The 25,773-nt window shown below is 34.8% G+C and overlaps 1 protein-coding gene across 4 annotated transcripts in view; it reads right to left on the bottom strand.

The window, feature by feature from the left end:
* AP3B1 (adaptor related protein complex 3 subunit beta 1) overlaps window positions 1–25,773 on the bottom strand; it is a 165,250-nt gene that overhangs the window by 47,490 nt on the left and 91,987 nt on the right. For 3 of the 4 annotated variants that reach the window (XR_010827451.1, XM_066987680.1, XM_066987681.1), the window contains exons 16-22: window positions 25,492–25,678; window positions 24,424–24,554; window positions 21,682–21,793; window positions 20,054–20,210; window positions 16,684–16,858; window positions 8,585–8,657; window positions 7,561–7,667 (exon numbers count right to left, since the gene is read on the bottom strand). Coding sequence is in view for 3 of the 4 variants with exons in the window: in XM_066987680.1 (XP_066843781.1) it covers window positions 7,561–7,667; window positions 8,585–8,657; window positions 16,684–16,858; window positions 20,054–20,210; window positions 21,682–21,793; window positions 24,424–24,554; window positions 25,492–25,678 (942 nt within the window). In the remaining variant the exon portion in view is untranslated. The remainder of the gene's footprint in view (window positions 1–7,560; window positions 7,668–8,584; window positions 8,658–16,683; window positions 16,859–20,053; window positions 20,211–21,681; window positions 21,794–24,423; window positions 24,555–25,491; window positions 25,679–25,773) is intronic. The other variant, XM_066987682.1, reaches the window with a different exon arrangement.

Genomic DNA, 25,773 nt, shown 5'->3' with positions numbered 1-25,773 from the left:
AAATAAATAAAACAATATATTAGAAATAAATCGTTAATCACAGAGTTCAAGGTAGTCATCTGCTTTGTGACTAGCACATACAGCTACAACACAGTAAGTAGTAAGCTTGAAATTTCTCAGTACAGCACAGTATTAAATATATCAATATAACAGTTGCTGTCACTGTACTTGGAATACTGTCTTATTAGACACACTGTTGATCAAGTGTTATTATAACAACAACAACAAAAACAGTGCTGCATGAAGTCTTCATGTTTAAGTACCACAATTAAGAACAGAGAAATGCAGTTCATTCATTACAGAACCTTTTCGGGAAGTTGATTTTTTCTAATTCTTATTGTAATTGCATTGTTCTAATCCTGTATTATAAAGGCAGCTGCTTGCCTATCATTTGTACTTTCCTCGTTAATCCTGACTCAGTGAATTAACCTTTAATTACAGCCGTTAAAATTGAAATGAGCCTCTTGTCTGGCTGGGGCTGCCCCCTTCCAGTGCATGAGACTGATGAAAATTTTTAGGGTCAGTGAATATGTCCCACGTCATGTCTGATAGATGCTAAAGATGTGAGGAGGTAAATGTTACCTTAGAAAGATGTGGTTGAAATTTTTAAGAGCTAGGTTTTATTGACAAAATAACACAAAAATACAGCTTAGATTCTCTCTCTCTTCTGTCTGAGTTAGTGTAACACATAAACAGACAAACTCTATTTTCCATACACCATCACGGCATGTTTACAGAATAACTTACGGAGTCATCATCGTCATGTATTACACATGATTTTTAACAACATAGCACCAACTCTGTTTTTAGCAGTCCTATTTTAAGGAGCATAATATACTTATTTTTCATGTTGGAAAGAAAAAGAAACATTACTTTGAATTCTTTTGCAGATGTAAGCATCTAATTCTCAAAAAAAAAAAATTAGTTTTAAGGAAAGTATTGACTTTTAATGGAAGGAATAACAAAGATCAAGGGGCTCCTCAAAGTAATTTATCTAAAGGAGCTTCTTTTTTAACAGCCTCCCCCCCGCCCCCCCGGCTCCGAATTTCATTTCTCTTTTATATGTAAGATTTTGATATTTTAACTGCACTTACTTCATAGTTTTAGCACTTTTCACTTTTAAATACAGTATTTGAATATTACATTAAAGTTTGTCAGTCCAAGACAAGAAAACAGTGAAACAGCATTAAAGAAGGTGCACTACTAACCAAAGACCTGGTTAATCTGTATACATTTTAAGTAATGTTTAAGTTATTTAAAAATGATACATTAATACATATACATACATATATATCTACACAAGTGTATACATATGCATATAAAAATAAAAGAATCAATCTGGAAAACATCTAGTACTAAAACACACAGTAATCAACTAAATCAATGAGATTATCCATAGTAATAGTAAATATGCCTCCCAGACTGGGCATACTTTCATTTGTGCCAGCATGTCATATCAAGGATTTATTTCTGACTCAGAAGAAAGAGAGGTCGATCCTATTTGAACTTTCAAATTAAATTCTCTAACTTGTTTGAAAGGAAAGAAGCTGAATGTGCTTAATTCTTGAATGTAAAGTTTGCTAAGTATTAATGCATTTGTAAACATAAGATGGGTATTTTTAAGACCTGAACAATAATAAAAGTTAAAAATATTGATAAATGGATTTCTAATTAAAGAGTAAAAATGTTAGTTTAAAAATAGTGTTATAGCAGTTTTTAAAAAATTAAGCTATCATTTTTTTAAGTGTGTAGAAGTAATTTATGGAAGGACATAACTTCAAATATGTAATGTAACGGATGTGTTGCATTACCATTTTAAGAACACCATCTGCTACAGCAATTTTTATAAACATGGAAAAATAAATCTAAGTATATGGGAGGTCTTTGTTTCATTCCTTCTCTTTCTTGGCAATGGTTAATATCTGCTGATGAGCAGCTATATTCATTTGTAGCTCTCCAAGTACTTTCCCAAGGTGAGTAAGCATCATTATCCTCATTTTTCAGATGGAAAACTAAAAGATTAAGTTACTCCCTCCAGATCACACAGCATGTAGTAAGCCAAAAATAGAACTCATTTTCCATATGTAACACCCAGTTCTGTATCCACTGGACCAGGCTGATTTACCACAAGCATCAGTCACACCTAATCAACTAAATAGCTGAATTTTGGGTGCACAAAAAAAAAGTTGCTTTTTAGCTGTTGCCTTTAAGACTTATTTTCACTTGTTTCATAGGTGCAAATTTTCCATCTTACTAACATGGTATTTGCAAAATTTGTTTCAGGCGAGCATAATGTTAGTTACAAAGCTTGTATGGCACAGCTTAGAGAAAAGTGGAAGCAACACCCATAGTTTAAAAACTGTTCCACATGGAAAAATCTTCATCTTAAGAAATGAAGTTGGACAAAGAACTCTGCAGAACTCTACAAACACTCTGCCTAATGTACAAGTGTGGTCAACAATGCAAACAAGTTATAAGGTTGCACAGGGATAGCATGCATCTAGCATACCTTACCCACCAACCCCTTCCTCCCCCACCCACCCCAACAAACTCCCCCAATTCCAATCATTATATAAAAAGGTGGGCTTCAAAAAAAGTATAACATAAACACTTCATATGCAGGAAGAAGCTCTCCTATGGTGAGACACCAAAAAGATAAGACATTACGTACAAGAAGGTAAAAATAAGAGGTCAAATAGTAAACTACATAAAATGATACCAACACCATAAGCTCGGGCTACTGTAACATAAAACCACTACAAAAACATGATGAAAAAGAAGATGTGGCTAACATTCAAAACTGAGAAAAGAAACAACTTTTATCCGACAATAAAAATATATCAGTGTCTCAAGAAGGACTATATGTATTTACACAAATATAAAAATAATTACTTAAAAAACAATGATAATTACTCAAACTACCTCTACAAACCCAGGGCAGAATAGCAAGAATCTATTTAAACCATTCCATACAGTCTGCTCCTGTCACTAGTGATTGCACTATAGCTCTTTCATATCATTAACAAGTTAATTCTGATGACATAGCCATTCCCGAGGTAAGAACACAAGAAGAGCTAAGACCAGAGCTTACACAAATTACAAATAAATCTAGTTATATAATAATTAGTGTTAACGAAGCTTTGAAAAAATAAAGCTCATGAAGCAGAGTGCATGCCAATAACTATTTGGAAGAACTACTTTTCATTTCTCTACTGTAGGATTTGCAAATTCTTAAGCACCTCAAGCTAACCTTTCCCACAAACTGCATAACAGACTACACTGATGATATAATCCATTATTGCAGTTCCTGTGTTCCCAGTACTTCCAAGAAGAGATCCTTTACACAAGGACAGAATATACTTCAGAGACAGTCGTAATACTTGCTATAGTGGAATTAGACTGAATAGACAGAGTAATCTAAATGATAAGAATGTTTTGCCCTGCCAATATTACCTCAAAAACCGAGAAATCAAAATATCATTTAAGGGGTGATCCTATTCTAAAAGTATCTCTATTTGAATACTGGGGGAGTTCATGTTTACTGTTTTTCAAGGAATTCCATAAGTATGCTAAATTTGAAATTAAATGTATTTATCACCTGGCTTGACAGGTCTGCAGCTTGACCTTGACTTTTGTCAAAAGCTATTATTTCTGCTCTACGCATCACCACTCTAAAGAAGTTCTCAAAGTGGATCCTAGTTAAGAGTTCTGTGGAAGATTCAGGGGACAGGAAACTGTATGATTTACTACTCCTTTCCTAAACAGATTCCGTGGAATTCTGAGCAGAAGAAAATAATAAAAACCTATTATAGATAATACTTTCAAGAGAATACACTGAATATACCAAAGAAAAACAGTAAGTAAAGCAGTACCACTTCTACAACTATGACATAACTCAATATGCATAATAATTAACGAAAAGGCTAAATTATTGCATCAAATATGTTTTCTATAAGTAACTCTTCACCACAAGAGCCTTCCCCTCTTTTGCTGTATGCTTTTATCATGAACATCTCTTATCATTCAGCCTTGATGTTTTCCCCAAATTATCATGCACTGGGGGCAAGGAACATACCTCATCTTCTCCTCTCAATACCTACTCATCTCAACATATACTTCCGTACAGCTTTTTGCTCCATCCAACTGCTGCTGCTGCAAAAGCTCATATCCAACTGTCAGTTCTCCCTTGCACTAACACCTTTCTGAACTATAACAAACTTCTTGCTACCAAAGTAGTATTCCCTCCTCAATATTTTTTTCTGAAGTATATATATTTTTAATTATCATATATAGCATGCTTAGGGCTCTAGATGTTTAGGGAACCAGTTGCTCAATCATTTTTACTATCTAAAGTCCATATGAGAGAAGAACAGGTGGTTCAGCTTTTTTCTCATCAGTTGTGTTACTGTAGGAACATATGATGACTCCCCTCTAGCTTCTCTGTCTGAAACCATACCCATCCCCTTTCCTCCATTAACCATTCCTGCTCACAGTATTATTTCTTCCAGCACATTATAACCCTCCCTGTCATTTGTGAGTTTTGCTTTTTAGTCCATCTTTTCTCTCTTCAAAAATTTCCATTTAAGGGATGACACACATTTCTGGTGTTTTCAGATACCCATTTTACATTGGTAGCTTGCAGATGTCTCACTTCTTATTTTTAATTGGTACTATATCTTCACTTATCTTTCAAGCCTTCAAGGGTATTTCACTATCTAAAACTCATTTGATTCCAAATGCATGAGTTCTGTGTGCACATGCACAAAAGCCTCAGGAGTAGCCTCCGGTGACCATAGTTACCTGTTTCAGATGGCCCACTTGAAGGTAGACTACACATACCAGGGCAGAAGCATGAACATGGATTTACTATGTTTTCCATATACAATAGGAAAAAAGTTATCTATAAATTACCAGAAGAAAAAATTATTTTTCCTGGAGTAAACTATAATATGCTTATGTGTGTCTTTATATGACAGGTAAATGTTTTATGTGAAAACATGAGTCATAAAACCTAGCGAGCTGTGGGACAAAGTATCAGGTTGTACACTGTAGTTGCTATCCAGGGATATTTTGTTTTTGTAGGTTTGAAGAGATCTAGAGCATTACTGTAAAACACTTCTAGTATTTATGTTTTCTATAATGTTCAGCAGCTATGAATGTAGAGTTATAAGTTTTCTAAAAGCTGTATCCAATTACAGTCCTGAATGATTTGAATAATAGACTGCCTGACATATTCAAGATAAGTGGCTGCTACATTTCTTTGATATTAGGGTCATATACTGTACTTATCTATTTTTACTCCATGCTCTCCATTGCCTAGTAATAAATTAATTTCTCTCTGTTAGTTTGGCATGTGCCCTACAGTTAAATTCATTTTCTCTCCAATTGAAGGAAGAAAAAGTTTTCTGAAGTATGACAACTATTCTTCTTATTTTTGGAACTAGTGGCCACGGATTAAATTCAGAATACTACTTTAAGAGAGACATTCCCACATACAATCTTAAAAGCTGTTTTTACATTTTAATTTTTAGAAAATTACCTGATGGTGTTGAACAACACATGTATACAAAACTTTTAATGATATGGATATCATTTGAAAGAATAATTTTTAACTTTAGTATTTCATTTTTTTCATTCCCTGGAACACAAAACACTGCAAAGGACCTCACGGACATCTGCAACTACTATCAATGGCAATGACAGTTATAAAACAGGTAATCACTATGCAGGCAGCAACAATTAGTGATGATGTAACTTAGGTTGCTTCCAAAGCAGGAAGTATGAGGAAATAGTCCAGCTTCTTCACTGATTACGTATTTTACCAAGAACTCAGTAGTACCAAGAAAGAAGCATTTTGTGGAATCAATCCTTTTATACAGAACTTCCTTTGTTCAGCCTATACCTTCCAGCTCTTTCTAACACATCACTTGATTGCAGCTACCTTCTGAAGAACTGGGGGAAGCAATAACTTACGGTTATCATGAGGAAAGCAAGCACACATGTGGGAAGTGGAACATGTTCATGTATTTTAGATGAAGAAAGGACTCCAGACATTGGTGAACAAGTGCTGTTCTCAAGCACCCAACATTACTGATCGCCATTTTTAACTTACCGTCAAAGATGATAATTCTGAAGTACCAGAATGACCAGAATCATTCTTAAGCTAGCCTCAGAGCAAGAGAAACAGATGACAGCCTGTGTTTTGACCTGTTAAGGTCTTAAGAATAGCAAACAAGAAATTGTGGCATTGCAACCACTGAAATAACTGCATAATTAAAGGCAGGCTTTCTGCCTAGCACTGCATACTGCACCACAGAGTAACTGATACAAGACAGCACCAGGCATTTTCAGACTGTGTGACACGTGAATTGACTATGCACCAGGTAAAGTGTGTGTCCAAATTGTTACTGGCCCGCTTGGAATTTAAATTGTATCACAGTTCTCTCAGGTTAGGCTAATACCCACCACACTCTCTGCAAGTTTATCTTTTAAACACAAGAACTTAAAGCCTGTAAATATAAAACTGAACAATTAGCTAAAATCTTTTATTTCTTAAGTAAAATAATTTCTTGCACCTTCTTTATAAGTATTTAATAACTATATAATTTTGGAAATGTATTGCTCCCAAAGCCAACAAAAAGTACCTTAACAGAGATTATTAAATTTGCATTGTAGGTTCTAGATACCAGCCATGTAAGAAACAAGGCTAGGCTAAAAAATGTCCATGCCTCTTTTATTTTCTTCTTGTCACTCCCACAAACTTTCACAAGGATTTGTATCGCTCCAATCCCTTATTAAATTGCAAATTTAAATTGGACAAAAAAAAAAAACACAAAGCAAACAAACAAAAACCCTACATTAAAATAAAATAAAAAATAAAATAAACAAGACCAAGAACACAAACTACTATCCTTTCCACCAACAAAGGAATGCCCTCCGTGACTTTGCTAACCTTAATTATACCTATAGTTTTGAGATTCCCTAATGGAAAGTGCTACAAAGCAGAAAGCACTAACTGAATGAATCATGACACATACTGATACACCACTGATTGTAAATCTATACCCTTTTTATTTGCACCCAGGGGCTATGATTTGTACACTCATGAAAAATTACTTCCAAGTAGCAAATGTCATAATTGGAGTCATGTATGGTAAATAATTGGGCTGAGAATTAACAAGTATGTGATTTTATGTAGCTTATTTTTGATACTGCAGCAACTAGATGATTTGAAAGATTTCTATAGTTTGGATGCTTAATTTGTAAATACACATTTCCCTAAGGCAGAGGAGGAAAAAAAAAAAAAAAGAAAAACAAATTGAAAGAGAAGGTTAAAATCCTTGAAGGCATCCTTCTTAAATATGCAATATTCATTCTTTTCTCCACCTTCCAGAATGTAACGAATCCAAAAAAGCTGCCAGACCTGCATGTAAACCACAATTTCATGCAGGACCTTTACAGGAGAAAGTATTTCCAAAAAATCACTTTGTTGACTGCCTCAAAAATACAAAATGCTTAAATTAAGACACCTCCCTCTCCCCTTTTTTAAAGGCTACTTACATCAATGACCGATGAACCTGACAGACTTAATCCCTCTAGGTCTGCTGTTAAACTTGGGGACAAAACAGCTGCTGTAGGAACTGCCACAGGAGTTGTCACAGGGTAGACTAGAATTAGAAAGGCAACTGACATTTAACTAAAAATACAAATAAAAGTAATGGGAAGGACGATAACTTATTTTCATTAAGTTTAAAAAGATTTTATGTCTTGATCTAATTATTTCATGCTCACATCTCCTAATCATAGAACATTATTTTCTCCAGACATAGCAGACATGCTCAATATAAACAATGAAAATATAAATAAAACTGATAATAAAATATATATTAATAAATAAAACTGATAATAAAATACAAATAAAACTACATGTATAGATGACACACATTTTTTACATTGAAGATATTTTGCTCTTCTTTCTGACTTTTTCACTCCATTTTATCCTTCAATCTGATCCACACTGTGCAGCACATTTTCAATATGAGTTATGTGCAAAGTACATATTAATGCAATTCTAACATTTGTTGCACACATAGAAGAAAATCTGAAGACCTGCGCTACAAACCATAGAAAAAAAGTGCACTAGCTCTACTGTACCCTTCCAAAACTACATTTTAATCTGTTTTTTGAAATTGATATTTTTAGTACCTTGTTATAGTAGCATAATTGCTTCATAAATTGCACAGATGTTGTAAAAGAAACATCCATTGTTACCTGAGGAAATAAGCCCACTTTAACAGAAAACAAATCTAGATATACAAAATTCTCAAAAAAGATGTTTTACATCCCAATGCATTCCAAAATTTTAAACTAATTTTCAGTTCTATAATAAACAAAATGATGTATTATAATAAATATGCTTAAAAAAAAGTTGCTAGTCTGAGCAATATATGTATATATTTTTTTTGGTCAGGAAGCTGGGACAATAAATGAACGGAATCAATGTTTATGACATTTAAAATTTCACTGAGTCAACTGAATTGAATATACACCATAGAAAAAATAAGGCTTCAATCAATATACTTACAGTCGTCTAAATCTAAGAGAAAAACATCTTGTTTACTTGGAGTTTTTCTATCTTGCGCAGTTTTTTCTTCTTTCTGTCAAAATAGATGAATATTTCATCTTTTACCATATCAGCAAAAGAATGGTCTTTTATACTTCTATAGCGGCAAAGTGTATTTTCATTGCTTTAAAAGAAAAATGTGTCCATTTCCAGAACTTAGCATTCAAAGAATTCACCTATTGAGACAGAGTTCTTTGTACACATAAGCTGAACCCAAGCTCTACATTTAAGCTATATTTCACTCCTCTGAAGCCCATCCTTTGGTCTAATATTAATAACAGTAACAACTGTTACTGAAAGACAACTTTTGCTGACAGATCAGATGCTTCTGGTGATACCATTAGAGACAGAAACGATTTAAAAAAAAATATTCTATTTTTGTATGAAAAACAGGGCAAAAACACATCATAAGGAAGCAGTATGATTTGCGCTTTTCTAGAAGGATGGAAACCTGTCCTATCATGTAATGGGATACTACTTAATTGCTGGAGAAAGTCAACAAAAAGTTTCTTTTTTGTCACAAAAAAAAATATGTAATTTTAAGCTGTAAGATGAATTCTAATACAAAAATTGCCAGTATTGTCAGCATACTATTGCAGAGTAGAGTAGTAATAGAGTAATCTCAGTGACTTGGCTTACATACAATTTCAAAAAATTTGTTGCAATACAGCTAAATAAAAAGTTACAGACATGCCTCATAAGAGTGAACATTGGTCGTATCTACAGAACATCTAGACAGAGATGATTCAAGACAGAGTTTAATGAGTCACAGCTCAAAATGGGCTCCAGATACTGTGGATTAGTAAAAATGATTGATCTTCGGACACTGACAGAGTCTGGACACAGTACCCACTGGATGCTCATAAGACAGTTTTTCATCACGCTATTCCCAATCCACTCTTAAGCCTCCTTTGTCTGGATCAGCTGCAGAACTCTGCCTTTGGTCTGTCTCTCTGGCTCAGTCACCAGACAGCAGGCTTCATCATTCTTTCAGAGAAATTTGTCAACTGCCCTTAGACCTTAAGACTGCTCATTACTCAAGCTACTGCAAGAATTTAAATGTAGTCTTTCCAGGAGTTCCACTTCCATGAGCTTTTTAGTTTACCAGTTCTGTCTTCAACAGTCTGTGACAGCCAAATCCATACACACGTGTATTATTCTTTTAGCTTTTCTAATCAGTGAAACGGATCTACACAAAACACTAAAACTCCATAAGCCCATCCTGGGCTCCCTTACTTAAGCTTTACTTACAAGCTGTCACAGTCCTTTCAGGCACTCACAATACAACTTCCTAAAGGAGCCTGGAGACCCTCTCAAAAGCTCAGCAGCTAGGTTCATTTTCTTTGATTGTCACCATAAAGCAAAATGACCCCTCTTTTTTTTCCCTTTCTTATAGTCTCTCAGTCTTACGGTCAGTTGCAAGCTAACACTAATGCTGGGTTCATTTTTTCCAGTTTTGTGAGAATTTCCATGGTTCCCTCTGAAGAACACACAAGAAGCCATGTTAATGTTCTCGCTAGGTTAAGCCATTGATATTAATGACTACTGGGTTTACGTAGGACAAAATGACACTGCTCCTCATTTTCTTCCAATTAAACCCAAGGCTCAACCGTATCTTGGGCTGCATCAAAAGAAGTATGACGAGCAGGTTGAGAGAGGCACTGGAACAAATTGTTTACAGAAGCAGTGGATGCCCCATGTACAAGACTATGTTGGATAGGGCTTTGGGAGACCTCGTCTAGTGGAAGGTGTCCCTGCCCATGGCAGGGGAGTTGGAACTGGGAGATCTTTAAGGTCCCTTCCAACTCAAACTATTCTATGATTCAAACAGACAGTATTCACTTACATGGTCATTACAGATGTGCTTTAGTTATTCTGGAAGGAGAAGACTTGTGGACAGAGTAGAATGGAAGTCACTTTTATTTTTATTAGATCAACATACTTGAACGGTCCTTACTACTACAGTATTTGAGTGTTGTATTATCACTGATTTATTTGACCCATGACATCCCTCTGGACCATGGCAATATTACAAAAAAATATATTTAAAATGGTCCTAATATGATTCCATTCCCTATATGACTTGTCCAGAACTACTGAGGGACTCTGTTGAAAAACCATCTCTCCTGAGTGCCACTTTGGTCAAAACCACAAGACTTAATTTTTTCTTCCAATGAGGTTACTGACAATTTATTTGACTGCTTTTCGCTATTTTTCCTCATCTGTGAAATGAAGGTATACAGTATACTTTATAAATGACAGGTGCTAGTTGAATTATGTGCTTACTTTAATTTCTGCACTATGATCTTATTTGAATTGTGAGTTACTTCAAGTCTGTGAAGTCTCAGAGAAATTATGTAACAATTATTTTAATCAATAACAAGTCTTTTTTTAAGCTCCATGTTGTGAATATTCAGCCATGAAATACATTATCTGTAACTCTTTTACTGCACATTATGTATCACAACTGACTTAGTGTGTTAACTGTAAAATCTCGGGACACCTGAACATAATCAAAGAAAACACAGTTAAGCAAATAGATTAGAAAAAAAATCCCAACTCTCTCACTTTCTACCTCCACCTATTCATAAGGTTAATTTCTTCCATCAACTACAAAATAAGGTTCAAAGATTATTTTTAGCTAGTTGTAATATGTGCTCCTCTTTCCAGTAGGGAAGGGATTTTCACATTCCCTTTTATTATGCAGCCAATTAAAATCTATAAAAAGTGGCTCACTCATATGAGAGGATACCACAAGGATAAAAATTTTGAATGTGCTTGAGTTTTGCTAACAACAATATTGCCCAGTAAAAAAAGTTTAAAAAAAATATTAGGAGTCAGATTCAAGACATTCTCTTATTGTTCATCTGTTTACTGAAGACAGTTAAGGTAAGACATTCTATGACGCAAAGAACATAGAAAACATTTTTTATTTTTTTTTCCTGTTATTTATCATTCTAAAGTGGTTACTCAGTACAACACAAAGCTTGATATGTAAATTTATAACATAAAAATGTATTTATGCACTGATTTTGAATCTATGACGTGATTCATCTTTAGAACTGAAAAATATTTCACAGATCTTTTTATATTTCAAAATAAAATAAAGATGCAAGTACAGAAACATTACATTGAGGTAATGCATGGTAAGAAAAACTTACACAGCACACGTTATCAGTACACTGTACTTAAGTATAATCAGTTTACTGTAAAACACACAAACAAAAACAAACAAAAAACAAAGCAAAAACAAACAACCCTATCATCTGGGAAATGTAAAATCAGAGGCAAACTAAATCAAGATAAAGCTAATACTAAAGTATACTGAAGTCTTATTTTCTACTTCAGTCAAGTGTGTCAAGCTTAAATAAATACTCAGCTAATTCTGTGTGTACACACTCACATAGATACACACATGCGTATACATATTGTGCTAAAACACCAAAGAAATCTAGTTAAATTTGTCTTGTCTATTAGACATGTGATTATTTTTTCTTTTATTTTTCAAAGAAAAGAAAATTGATTGGCTTTCTAGGAATAATAAATAGCCAATGACTGCAACAAACACTATCAACAGATATTTCTATTGAATGGAAAAAGCTTTGCATTCCAAATCAAGACAATAAAAAGGTTCTGACGTGTCTGGCATTTCCCTGTAACATATATTTTTTTTTTGTATTTTTTTTTCCTTGAAATAAATCTATAATATAACCCAAACAGTTTCCTACCAGGAGAGCTCACTACAGGAAAAGCAGAATACTAAACAAAGAAGTTAAGCTATATTCCATCAAACATTTCTCCATTTGCAATTCATCTTGGTAATAGAGATAGAACCTGGTAAATGCATATAGGACTTGAAGCAGGAGATTTCTCTTGCTCAATGCATAATTCATGTGCTCCGCCTGCAAAGTGTGTAAAATGAGAATTTCACACCGCAGCATGAGCCATGGAGCTGCAGAGAAAAGGCAGATGAAATCATATTTTGCTGTGTGAATTTTATTTCTTATCCTCCCAATATTTATACAAAACCATCATTGACAATCCAAATGCATTGACAGATCACCCACTGTTTCCATTGTGTTAGCACTTGAAAAGAGATCAGGCAGAAAGATAGACAATTTGTTTTTGTATATTTTTTAAATAGTGGATCAGGTTTTTAACAGCTGAGTGACTGTATTATACTTGTATAAGGAGGTCAATAGTAGCTGATTTTAAAATCCCACTGTAAAGACATTTACTTACATATGCATCCTGAAATCTGCATTTTAGCTCCACAGTATTTATGCTCAGAGTATGTCATGTATCTGAACACCTCAAACTACCCATATTTCAAAATGATATAAAACACTGCAGCACAAGAAACTGACTTTCCTACTCACTGCAGCTCAGTTATGGTGAACAAAACAGCATTTTCAAAACAATTCTTCGCAAAAATAAATATGAAAGTATTAATAATATATTCAGAAAAAAAATCTGCTTTTGTAACCTATTTTTCTGCTTGTAAATGCATGGATGCATACACAAATTAAGCTCCCATGTGAGTGTAATCAAACCTTGTTTATTACGAAGATTCTGCTAAATGTGGCAATGGTAACTAACAAAACACAGAGAATGGTAGTCAGCCCTCAGAACATTATCTGTGTAACAGAGTTCATAACATGTGGCAAACTAACTACTCCTCTTATCAATATGTATTTCAGAAGATATTTTTAGTTTTATCTATAAGGATATAAAATCTTTATATCTAAGGATATAAAATTTCCCCACCTATGCTAACCAAATTAAGAATGTCCCATAGTAGAATAATATAAGCAATGTTTTTTCCAACAAAATCTTTCAGTAGAAAAATATGCATTTCTGAGGGCCTGGATGAGATTCTGCTTCCTGATGGAAAGAAGCAGAAAAATTACAAGGTTTTCATGGAAGTAAAATAAACACGGGTGGTTCTTGTAAAATATACTTTGATACAAGGGCTCCACTCAAGACTTTATCTGAAATGTTCTTTAAACATTGTTAACTATTGCTTTTCTTTCCAACTTGGAAGGACTGTCAAGGTTATCATCAGTTAGCTCACCCGATGATCACAGGGCTCAAAATGTGTAACTCTCCAAAAATCTGTTAAGCTACTTAGAACAACAGTCACGTTGAACACAAAATACGTGTTTCTCCCCTCTACACCCTCACCTAATTATGCTTCTGAATAGAACCAAATATCAGAAACACTCGAGGTATAAACTCAAGCATCCAACATCAATTAAACTGAAGCTAACTCTATAGTCCTAAAGATTAACAGAGTACAGTGGAAGTCCTCTATGTTCAAGAGCCCCTCACTCCTAATTCATGTATAACTAATCACAGAATCACAGAATTTAAGGGGTTGGAAGGGACCTCGAAAGATCATCGGGTCCAACCTCCCTGCCAAAGCAGGTTCCTTAGAGTAGGTTGCCCAGGTAGGCGTCCAGACGGGCCTTGAATATCTCCAGAGAAGGAGACTCCACAACCTCCCTGGGCAGCCTGTTCCAGTGCTCCGTCACCCTCACCATGAAGAAGTTCTTTCACATGTTGGTGCGGAACTTCCTGTGCTCTGTCTTGTGGCCATTACCCCTTGTCCTGTCCCCACAAACCCCTGAAAAGAGGCTGGCCAAATCCCTCCGTCTCCCACACCTCAGGTATTTATAAACATTGATGAGATCCCCTCTCAGTCTTCTTTTCTCCAGGCTGAACAGACCCAGGTCTCTCAGCCTTTCTTCATAGGCAGGATGCTCCAGGCCCCGTATCATCTTTGTGGCCCTCCACTGGACTCTTTCCAGGAGATCCCTGTCTTTTTTGTACCGGGGAGCCCAGAACTGGACACAGTACTCCAGGTGAGGCCTGACCAGGGCAGAGTAGAGGGGGTATGTATATATATACATATACATATATATATATATATACACACACACACACACCGAGGTATATGTATGTGTGTGTATATATATATATATATGTATATATAAACTTCACAGTTTTCATATACTAGTCCATCAGCCATGTTAACAGTTTCCTAGTGAAAAAGAATTCAAGGAACATAGTTATTTAGCTTTTGGATAGTGAACTCTATGCTATCTTATCGATTATCTCCCTGCCTCCTTTTTTTGCTGCCATGTACATAATTTTAATATTTGCTTTTTTTTTTGTGAGATTTAAAAGATCTGCAATTTTTCAATTCTACATTTTGACTCTAATCAAGTCTTCTGTCAATGGCTTATAAACTTCTTTTGTTCCTAGCACATTTCTTTTTAGGTTCTTCTTAAACAAGTAAGGCTTTAATCAAGTATCTATTCCTGCAAGGTTCTTTTTCTTCTCTTAAGATCCAAGGGCTTGACAATTCTCCATTGACTTCAACAAAACAATCCCAAACAAGCTTCTTGGACATTCCGGTTCTCCTACTACTCAGTAATTGACTTCACACATTCTTGATCGCTGTTTTAAAATACAAAATGCTTCTTTATGCTAGTAGTCCTCACATATCCTGTGAAAGAACCAGAACAGCTTAAATAATTCTAGTGAAAGAAATAACGAAAGCTGGCCCTGATATTTTGAGAAAAATGGACAAATGCAGCAGAGAGAACACAAAGTTGTTTGAATACAGTTTTGTAGTGGCTGCTCAGAGCTAAGCAGGTCAGAGTACGTATTATTTTCTGGTGGAAATATCTGTGCTACTATGAGGAGCTGCAAACTCTTAGAATTAATTCATGCTCCACCTAGCACCAAAGAGCTCATTCTGAGAGGACTTGGCTTCTCTACTGGAAAAAAAAGAGAAGAACCTTACTTTCTCAGTTAAAGGAAATACACTTAAACAGTTTAATAAACTTACAGATTCCCTCAACTATTTGATACACACTTGTCAAATAGCTTCTACAACTGCATCAAATGCAACAGAAGAGGCCTGTTTTGACTACTCAGCAGTCCATACTGGAATCCTGATTGAAATATGCCAGTTTGATTTAAAATGCTTGAGTATCACTTTATTTTCAACACTGTATACTGATATTAAAATGGAAACTTCTGAGTTACAATTCTAACCTACAAATGTTATAAAGTATATAGAATGAAAGGTAGGGGAAATCTTTGAAAATGGAAAAATAACTTCCAGAAATTCTTTTATCATATTCTCCTAACAGATTTAGAGTAAGGTTCCTCATTCATCTGTTTTTAATGAAAGATAGATAAATAGAATTCAGTTCATGGTAGTAGACTTAGGTCTACAATGTTGGCTCGAGTAAAATGAACTTCTAGCCTCTTTCTCTTCCCTAAGGTAAGCAATTAAAACTTAGCTGACACATAAATGGTTCTGTTGAACACTTTTGTATCTTCACATATTTCAGCATTCATTATGAAAAAAAGATACTTGAAAGTTTGCTACCTCAGAAATACAGTAAGAAACCAAATATAATTTGAAGTAATGGAACATTTATATGCCTTATTCCTATTAAAAAGAGAACAATAAATGTTGATTACTCATTAGGAATATTAATTCTACTAGCCTATGTACACGCCTCAAGTATAGATGCATTAACTGCACTGTTCTTAATTTTAACAGGAAATTTTAAAAGAAAGCCACTGGTTCCACTTAATGTCTTCAAGCCCGTAAGAAACTCTTCATATCAGACCCAGGTCCTGTAGTAATTAGGATTCCATTTTATACAATTAACATCCCAAATCAGGCTGCTATTTCTGTGAAATACCCACATACATATGTTTTCACTAATGAAAAAGTAAAAAAATTAGGTTCCCTTATTTTTTATCTATCTGGTGTAAAAGTATAACAGAATTAAAACCAAAATACAGTTTTCATTGTAAAGTATTCTTACTTAAACTATCAAATAGTTGTTGTTTTGGGATGGGTCTTTTATGAAAGGTCAACAAATATTTTCAAAAATTATTTTTTTTTTAGATATCCATAAAATCACAACCCATCTCCATTCCCTCAGAAAGAAATAAACAAATTATTAGATGCATCTTTTAATGTTTAATATACATATTTATATATATCTGTATGTAATCTTTAACATACTTACCTTACTAGAAGTAGCACTTCCAGATTTTCCAGAATCAGAGTCACTTCTAGAGTCTGATACTGATTTGGAGTCTGAAGAACTTCCCTCTGACGAACTGGACTCTGTATCAGAGGAACTGGATGTGTTTCTGTTTTTGGAGATCCCCTTTGCTTTCTTTTTACTTTCCCCTGCATTACTAGATATTAAAAATAAATAAATAAATGTAAAAGGCACACACAAAAACACCAAAGAAATGCACTTAGGCACCACAGTGTCATAGAATGGTTTGAGTTAGATTGAGTTAAAGATCACCTAGTTCCAACCCCCATGCCATGGGCAGGGACACCTTCCAAAGCCCCATTCAATCTGGCCTTGAACACTTCCAATGACCGGGCATCTGCAACTCAGGGCAACTCGTTTCTCACCATCTGAATAAAGAATTTCTTCCTAACGCCTAATCTAAACCTACCCTCTCCTAATTTAAAGCCATTACTCCTTGTCCTATCACTACACTCCCTGAGAAAGTGTCCCTCCCCAGCTTTTCTCTAGGCCCCCTTCAGGTACTGGAAGGCTGCTCTAAGGTCTCCCTGGAGCCGCCTTTTCTGCAGGTTGAACAACCCCAACTCTCTCAGTCTGTCTTCATAGGGCAGGTGACTCTGCCCTCTGATCATTTTTGTGAACCTCCTCTGGACTCACTTCTACAGATCCATGTGTTTCCTGTGCTGGATGCCCCAGAGCTGAAGATAGGAAGCATTCTACACTGACATTTCAAGGTTTTATGAAACGAGCTTTACGTCAATCCTTCTTCATGACAATGAAACTTGGTAAGATGGCAAAAGCAGTAGCTTATTTAAAGGAAAATTGTTCTACCTCATTACACAGTACAACATCACACAATCTAAAACAGGTAATGGTCAAACAAAAATATGCACGTTAAATATTAAAAATATTATTTGCATATATCGAGCCTGTGGTATTTCAGAAAAGTGAAGACACCACTTTAGACAAAATATTTTTGACTATTCCACATGCAATTAACAGAATCATGATGGCTTATAACATGATTTTGCAATTATTGCTTTTAAACATCAATATATTGAATTTGTTAATTTTTCTAAATGAAGCCACCTAGAAAAATGCCTATAATATCTACAAATATTTCAATACATACAGAGTTTATACAGAAGAGCTATTAACATTCATTCCAACGCTTTTGGTTATATCAAATACCTTACAGCTATTAGACTTCAGAGACAGTATTCTTCACACAGTTCTTCTCTTAGCCATGACAATGTTGGATTATGTTGCTCTATGCTAACAGCTACTGAATATTATTAAAATCTGCCCTGTTTGCTTCTAATAATACTAATAACTACAATTAACAGATTACCCTTTTGCCTTGGTGAGCAGGCAAGTGGTGAAGAGAGGAGGATTACCAAACAGAAATACTGCAGGAAATGAAAACTGTTTTCTAACAGTTGTCATGGAGGAGATAAGTAATATTTCATATAGTAAGAAAACCTCCCTTCTGGGATCGGCATGCTACAAACTTATACTTCCAAATCAGGTGTTTCATATACCACCTGATTCAGCTTCCTCCCCAGGACAATAAGTTGGATACTGTAGTGCTGGAAGGGTAACAAGGTCAATAATAATTAAACAAATCCAGGCCACTCAACTATTAATAGTCCCTTCAGACCCAAATTAAGTTGTTAAACATTTTTGCTTAGCTTTCGGAGTAGTGTAGAATATATTATGTTGCATTACAGTTTTAGATGGCAATTGTTTTTAGGAAGGAAAAGTACAGAGAAGGAATTGAAAAATGTAACAGAAAGGAAAAATACTAGGGGCAAAGCAACGCCCCACATCAATCTGGAACTTTCCAACACTGAATTGCCTAAATCATATTTGATCAAAATTATAAAAAATCTATAGTAAGATTTAAACCATCCTAATAATGCCCAACTGTGCAACTGAAGATGAAATGAAAACCCAAAATTTTAATAGTCAAATGTAATTTTCTCTGAAAGCAGTGAACTCGAAGCTTGCTAAGCTAAAAATGAAGGAGTACACTTTACAAAAAGAGTCTAATGTAGTATATATGATTGTTAAAATCATGGGAAAAGTAGGAACTCCCTAGTTTAATATGACAAACATTTAAAAGCTAAAAATACTAATCTAAAAATAAAAATTCACTAATATATACTGTTCAAAGTTTCCTCATGACATATAACACAAGTACTGACAAGATTGTCTACATTTCCCTCATTGCCATTGAACAGAATCTTTAGTTGCATCAGCAAGTAAGCTATTGTGCATTATATAAATCAACTTGTTTTTCAAAACACATTCAATATTTAAAACAAAATTTGAGGATTAAAAATGTTACTTTATTGTGTATCAGTCAGTTTTGACGGGTAATCATTGTTTACCTTACTGCTTAAAATTTCAGACGTTATTCTAATGAAAAGAATTTACTGGTAACTAGCTTTTTAACTTTGCAATGATGAAAAGCCTGTATTAATTTAACCTACAGATTTCATTTGTTCTGAACAGGAAAAACAATATAAATCACTTTTAAAATCATTAAATCCTGACTTAAATTAATAAAGTCATAATTAGGGCATTATGCTGTGTTTGTTATGGAAGTGGCAAGGCGAGCTGCTTTAATTACTGTCTGTAATAAAAGGAGCAGAGTGCGTACTGCGCCCCAATCAGTGCTGTCAGCCACGACTGAGCTGAGCTGCAAACTCATCAAGTGAGCTGGCAGCAGACTATAGAGTAAAGGGCGATCATGTCTGCAGAGGCCACTTGCTGACAGCAGTGGAAGAAACAGATTCATACAATCCAAGGTATTAGCCCCAATTACTCAAAATTTTAATGATACTTTAATACATGATAACGCTGTTGATAATGGGCAATCTTAAAAAGCACTAACACTTAAATATCTTATGACCGTTTCCCTTCACAGCCCTTGCCTCTAATATTTGGATCATAATCTTTTTAATATAACATTATTTAGAAAAATCAATTGTCTTAGTTACATAATTGCGAAGTGTGGAAGGACTTAATTTTAGCTCTCAGCAAAATTGCTGCAAAAGGTAATTAAGTGTTTCATACAACTGTCTGATCACTTATTCAGCCTCCCAAGGTTACATCAATTTTCAAAAAGCCACCCCAGATTTTACAAAAGTCAGAAATTAATTCTAAATATAAGAGTAGTCTGATTAAAGAAAATATGAACACAATTCATACATAGAATATACACTGGCACAAGCTTAAACATCAGTTGGATGATACACCTCCAAAAAAACCTAACTAAACACTTAGCAGACTGTTTACAGCAAAGTTGCTTCAGCAAAAAATTAGAACCATGCAAATGTATGCCTACCTTTCCTTAACAGCTCCAGATGTTTTCTTTGCTGTACTTTCTTTGCTGTCTGATTCACTGTCACTTGATTCTTCACTGGAAGAGGAACTTCCACTGCTCTCATCACTGCTGCCTTCCTCCTTATCTTCCTTCTCACTTTCACTGCCAGACTCACTCTCTGAAATTAAAAAAAACAAACACATTTTTTTTCTAAGTATCTTATAAGTATCTTACACAATTAGAATTTTAGAAATCTAAGCTTTTTTTTTTTTTTTAAAATAATGTTTTAGTATTGTAAAATCAAATTGCAAATTTCATCATTATTTACCTAGGGTCAAAAGCAGATAAGAAAATCACGTCTCCCCAACATTTACAAAATTCTCTTGGTAAAGATCTGCTTTCTTGTGTGTACAGTATGGTACTTCATCAAGCCAGAACTCCCAATAATAAATTAATTACATGTGGGTTCTTCAAAATTATATAACCCTGTCAGGGCTTGGAGATGACCTCAAATTCTCTAATGTATATATTCACTTAACCGGCAGATTATCTTTTAAACCAATTGCTTAACTAGATGATCTATTCTTGGATATTGATAGTGATGATAGAGTCACTGATTTAAACAAATTATTCATCTCCTAATTAGTCATATAGCTAAAAATATTCAAGTATCTGAAATTAATATATTATTTTCTTGCTTACAAGAACATTAAGTGATACCCAGTTCTAAGGTACATTTCTTCTGCATATTTCTTCAGCTTAGGAATGAGAGTGAAGAAGTACCAACTTCAGATTTGAAAGACCATTTGAGCCATTCAACAAGATGCTGCTAATTCTTTAAGTCTCTAATGCCAAATATTTTACGTGTCTAACCTCTGGACCTGGAAGAATTTTTTGTCTTCTTCTTAAGTTTAGAAATGGCCAAAGAGACTCATGTTCTTCACTAAATTTAAACTATATTAACATCTATTGAAATGGCAGTCTTGGAGAACTGTCTATCTCATATTATGCGAGAGACTGGCCAAGAAAACCTTAGTTCATTTGAAACAAAGCTGTCAGTTATATTCCCCACCATCACCTGAATTGTAATAAATAGAAACTAGCATATTGTACTTCAGATTAAAACTGTAACACAATTCACTAAACAAAAACACATGAAATACTACAGTTATACAAGTTTGGCCATTTCTCAACACAGTAGCACATGCTATCAAACTAGTAATTCATAAACAACAAATTTCCCCAAACATTCAAGACTTATGGTTCTCATCAAACAAGGCTATGGGCATTTTTCCCATAAATTGGTTCAGGGATTTAGTTTTAATTGGAACTGCAAATTTTCATTTCTCTTACAAGTTTCAAAGTGAGATGAAAATAGCATGCCAGCCTTTTTCTTTAACAGGGAAACAAAGCAAAGTGTAACTCTTTTAATGAACACGCAAGCCGTATCTATACAACTAGTTGTTACTGCTATAGTGAATTTTAACTTTTTTCCTTTGATTCCCTAATGTTATATACACCTCTGGTTTTCGTTTGTTTCTTTTTTTTTTTTCCTTTTCTTTTTCTCTGATTCATTTTAAGTAGTTGCCAGTTCTGAAGACAAAAGTTATTCAGCAACCAGAAATGAAAGTCAGTTTCCAACTACCTACCTGTTGCACCGGTACTGGCAGACTCATCTTCCTCCTCTTCTGATTCAGAGTAGAACTTTTCAGTAGGTTTCTCTTTCTTTGTCTTACCTAGAATTGCAGTCCATTCCTTTGCCTGTAAATACATTTCAATGCTTACAGTGCTTCTAGGCTTACTTTTCCAACCAGAAATACAAAAATATACACAACATGACAAAGAAAAACACCTGAAGCAGTAGTATTAGGTGTTTTCTAAATAAATCCTCTAAGCAAGTCAAGAGAAAATATTTAGCTTCTCTTATTTTACACAATTAGGAGCACTAAAAGTTTTATACATACCTATAAAAGGTGAGATATGTCTGTTAGAGAGGCCAGAAAAAGATTTACTAAGGCAGATTAAAAGCATCAGTAACCATAAATAAATTTCTATGCCAAAAGAACCCGAAGTCTGAGAATTTTGTCTATGGATCCAGCTCAATTTAGCCTATTGCTGGAATGAAGGGTAAACACCACCTTTATCATCCCAAGTTTAAGAAGAAAACAGGTGTGGACCCAGTAAGCAGCAACAGTTCCAGTAGCCAGATGGCAATTGTATGTCACAGAATCACAGAATGGTTGAGGTTGGAATGGACCTCTGGAGATCATCTGGTCCACCCCCCCGGCCAAGCATGTTGACCTAAAGCATGCTGCACAGGGTTGCATCCAGGCAGGTTTTGAATACCTCCAGAGAAGACTCTACAACCTCTCTGGGCAAACTATTCCAGTGCTGTCACCCTCATATTCATTTCTCATATTCAGCCAGAACTTTGTGTTTCAGTTTATGCCTGTTGCCTCTTGTCCTGTTGCTGGGCACCATGGAAAAGTCTGGACCCATCCTCTTGACATCCTCCCTTTGTGTATTTAGACACACTGATGAGATACCCACTCAGTTTTCTCTTCTCCAAGCTAAACAGGCTCATCTCTTTCATCCTCTCTTCATACGACAGATGCTCCAGCCCCTTAATCATCTTAGTAGCCCTCTGCTGGACTTGCTCTAGTATCTCCATGTACCCTCTCATACTGGTGAGCACAGAAATAAAAGTAATTCTTATCAAGAAGAGCACACCAGAACTAAACACTACTTCAGCCAGACTTTTTTCTTCTCATATCTCCAAATAATACTGAGAAGCAGAAGAAAAACTCTGGACAGGAAAGAAACAAATAGTCAGACAACCATACCAACAGTGATAAAAGTCTGCCTCACTGACCGCTGTGATCTAGAATAAGACTAACTTTTGTAATAGCTCTAACAATGAGTTGCAATGGAGTACAGTTCTAGAGACACAGTGGCCTCCTCTTAAACACTGAAAGCTGCCAAAACTTTGTAATGTTCCACCCAGCAGCTGGTATTTTAAAAACTTAATACTCTTCTCAATTTGAATGACAATTTAACAATGGATTGCAGCTTAACAACTCAACTTGAAGTATTAGAGAAACCACAAAATTAATGACAATGAGGCACTCTCCATAGAAAATATTTGCAGAAAGCCTAGGGTAAAGGATTTTCATGTTTATTTTGAGGTTTAAATGGTCAGAGGGAGATGTTTTCTTTTATGTTGTAGATGGATGTTACTCCATTTGATCAATTTCCTGCAATGCTTTTTGTTTTTATGGACAAAGGTGCCTCCATACATTCTTTCATGCCAACCTTATCATTTATAATAACACTCCTTGAGATGACTGCTGTCAGACTCTCCTCATAAAAGCTTTCAGAAGTTTGTACACAAATATCTCTTTTCCTGAAATGTATATAAGAAGGTAAAGAAGTAATACTGAAGTACTAAAGAGAAATGTTTGTTCTACCACATCACTGTTTACTGGCCTCTGCAACTCATACCCGTTATTTAGCATTTCCTTCATTCATTCTATTTCTAACATCTTATATGCAAATTAATTCATGTGCAATTTAGTGTGGAATTTGGCTCAGGACAAGGGCCACATGCTTCTCTGGTAAGACCTGTTACAAGAACACATCTCTGAGAGCATCACCAGTTCCGTACATTACAGTACATTTCAATTCCTGTTATTGTACAATAGCTTTCACTGACATTTATTAGTACTCCGATACCCAATGCATAAATCACAGCTCTGGAACCAGAACATGACTGCCTGCTAGTTTACAAGCTAGTAATGGAATGCTGTAGTAGATGACTAATCCTGTAAAGTCAACAAATGAGTAGTGCACTAACAAATGACATTTTCTTTTTAAAAACTTTCCTAATTCTATTCAGATCATCTCAAATGTAAACCTGGTCTCTTCCAAACTTTACGCTTTGAAACATACATAACTCTTCCCCTGCTGCTGCCAGTATACTACCGATTTTTTTCTTCTAGGACTTGGATTTATACACTAATAAACCACCACGCACCTACTACTTTGGTATTCCAATAACAGTTATCATTAACTGCAATTACCATACTGTGGCAGAGTGAATACAAGAAGTATGAAATAAAAAATGAGATGGAGGGGAAGAAAGTTAATTTAGTCTACAAGTGAAGTGGAAGTGGCCTACAGTTGACCCATTTCTCTCATTGAAAATAAACAGTGAGTATGTTGCAGATTTAAAAATTTTCAATTTCCACGCTAAAACAAGCCACATGGATGATCACATGTATCAAAAGTTTTCAGTACAGCACAAACATGTTGTTTAAGTACTTATATTTTAAGATAATGTTCTGTATTGGCGCATGTGTTCAGCAAAGTTACTTTCAATGATGCCAACATACCGACTCAGCCACTTCAACGTTTCGCACAGCAGGGTCAGGTGCCACATCTGGCCAGTCAGACAGCTCCAGGTAGCCAGTAGCTCGGCTGTTCAGCGTGTGAGACAAGGTGCCAAGCTGGAAATGATCTCGATCTATTAAAAAAAATGGGGGAGGGGAAAATATACAAACAACATGAGCTCTACCACAAAGAGCAATCTTAATCAGGCTAAAGGTAATTGCCATTATATTACCTCAAATGTCATGGAATAAATATAAACTAGGAAGCTCTTCATAGGTCAAAAAACTGATTTCAGTCCATAGATTACAATAATCTCCCCCATAATGGTCAATAAAAAAGCTAATCAGTCAGTGTGTTTAGAGGTGTTGCTCTGAAATGTAGCTTCTCTAAAAATTACTTTACTGTGAATATTAAGAATGACAGCACAGTTAAACAATCCATATACATGTCTTGGCACAAACACATCCAGAATCTTAATAGTTTTTCTTCAAAATGGAGCTCTTTTTACAGCTTTAAACATTAGTAAGTATGAAAATTAAAACTGCAAATTATCACAATAACAGAGCATTTTTAATTCAGATAACCTAATAACCTTTTTATTTGAGAATACAATGATTCTTTCTTTTAAATAGATGGAAAATGCACTGGGAAAATTATCACTTTGGAGAAAAACAATAAAAATCTAATCTACTGAGATTCAATTTTTTTCAGATTCGTAATACATTTACAATACATTAATAACCTTCTATTAAAGTCTAGATAAAAACTAAAGATATTTTTTGTAATTGAAGAATATTTTTCCTCAAAAGACATACTTTCAATTATTAAACCAAATTTAAAATCAACACGAACAGAAACTGATCAGTTTGTCAGGGTTTATCAGGTAAATGCAGTGTGTACACAACATGTATACTTTGCTTGCTGAAAAGCAAGTAAACAGAGTGAGTATTCTTGCATATTAATCATCTGTGTTTTCTAAGTGACGCAATTTGTGAGCATATTTGAAATAGAATAGGCTGTCACATTCCTTTACACAATGAACATTTACCAAATGATTTTGGCAGTTATACCTTTAAAAGGAGACTCAAGCAATGGGGCAGGTTTCTGTGCCAGAAATATTTTTTTGGCATATTTGCTTAAAGCTCCACTCTTCTCATTCGGAACAATAAGCTGCCTAATAAATCTTGTACGGTCTCTGATGTCGTAGCTTTGATCATACTTGCCGAGATTTAATACGTACTGGGTAAGCAATTTTGTCTGTGGAAAAAAACAGGACAAGAACAGAATACAAGTTATTTATGATTATTGATAACTCTGGATAAACATATTTAAAGAGGTAATAAAAATGAATG

The sequence above is a fragment of the Anser cygnoides genome, chromosome Z (genome assembly GCF_040182565.1).
Source record: "Anser cygnoides isolate HZ-2024a breed goose chromosome Z, Taihu_goose_T2T_genome, whole genome shotgun sequence".
Classification (NCBI taxonomy): Eukaryota; Metazoa; Chordata; class Aves; order Anseriformes; family Anatidae; genus Anser; species Anser cygnoides.
The sequence above is the reverse complement of the archived record's forward strand: the minus strand, read 5'-3'. Positions and strand labels throughout refer to the sequence as shown.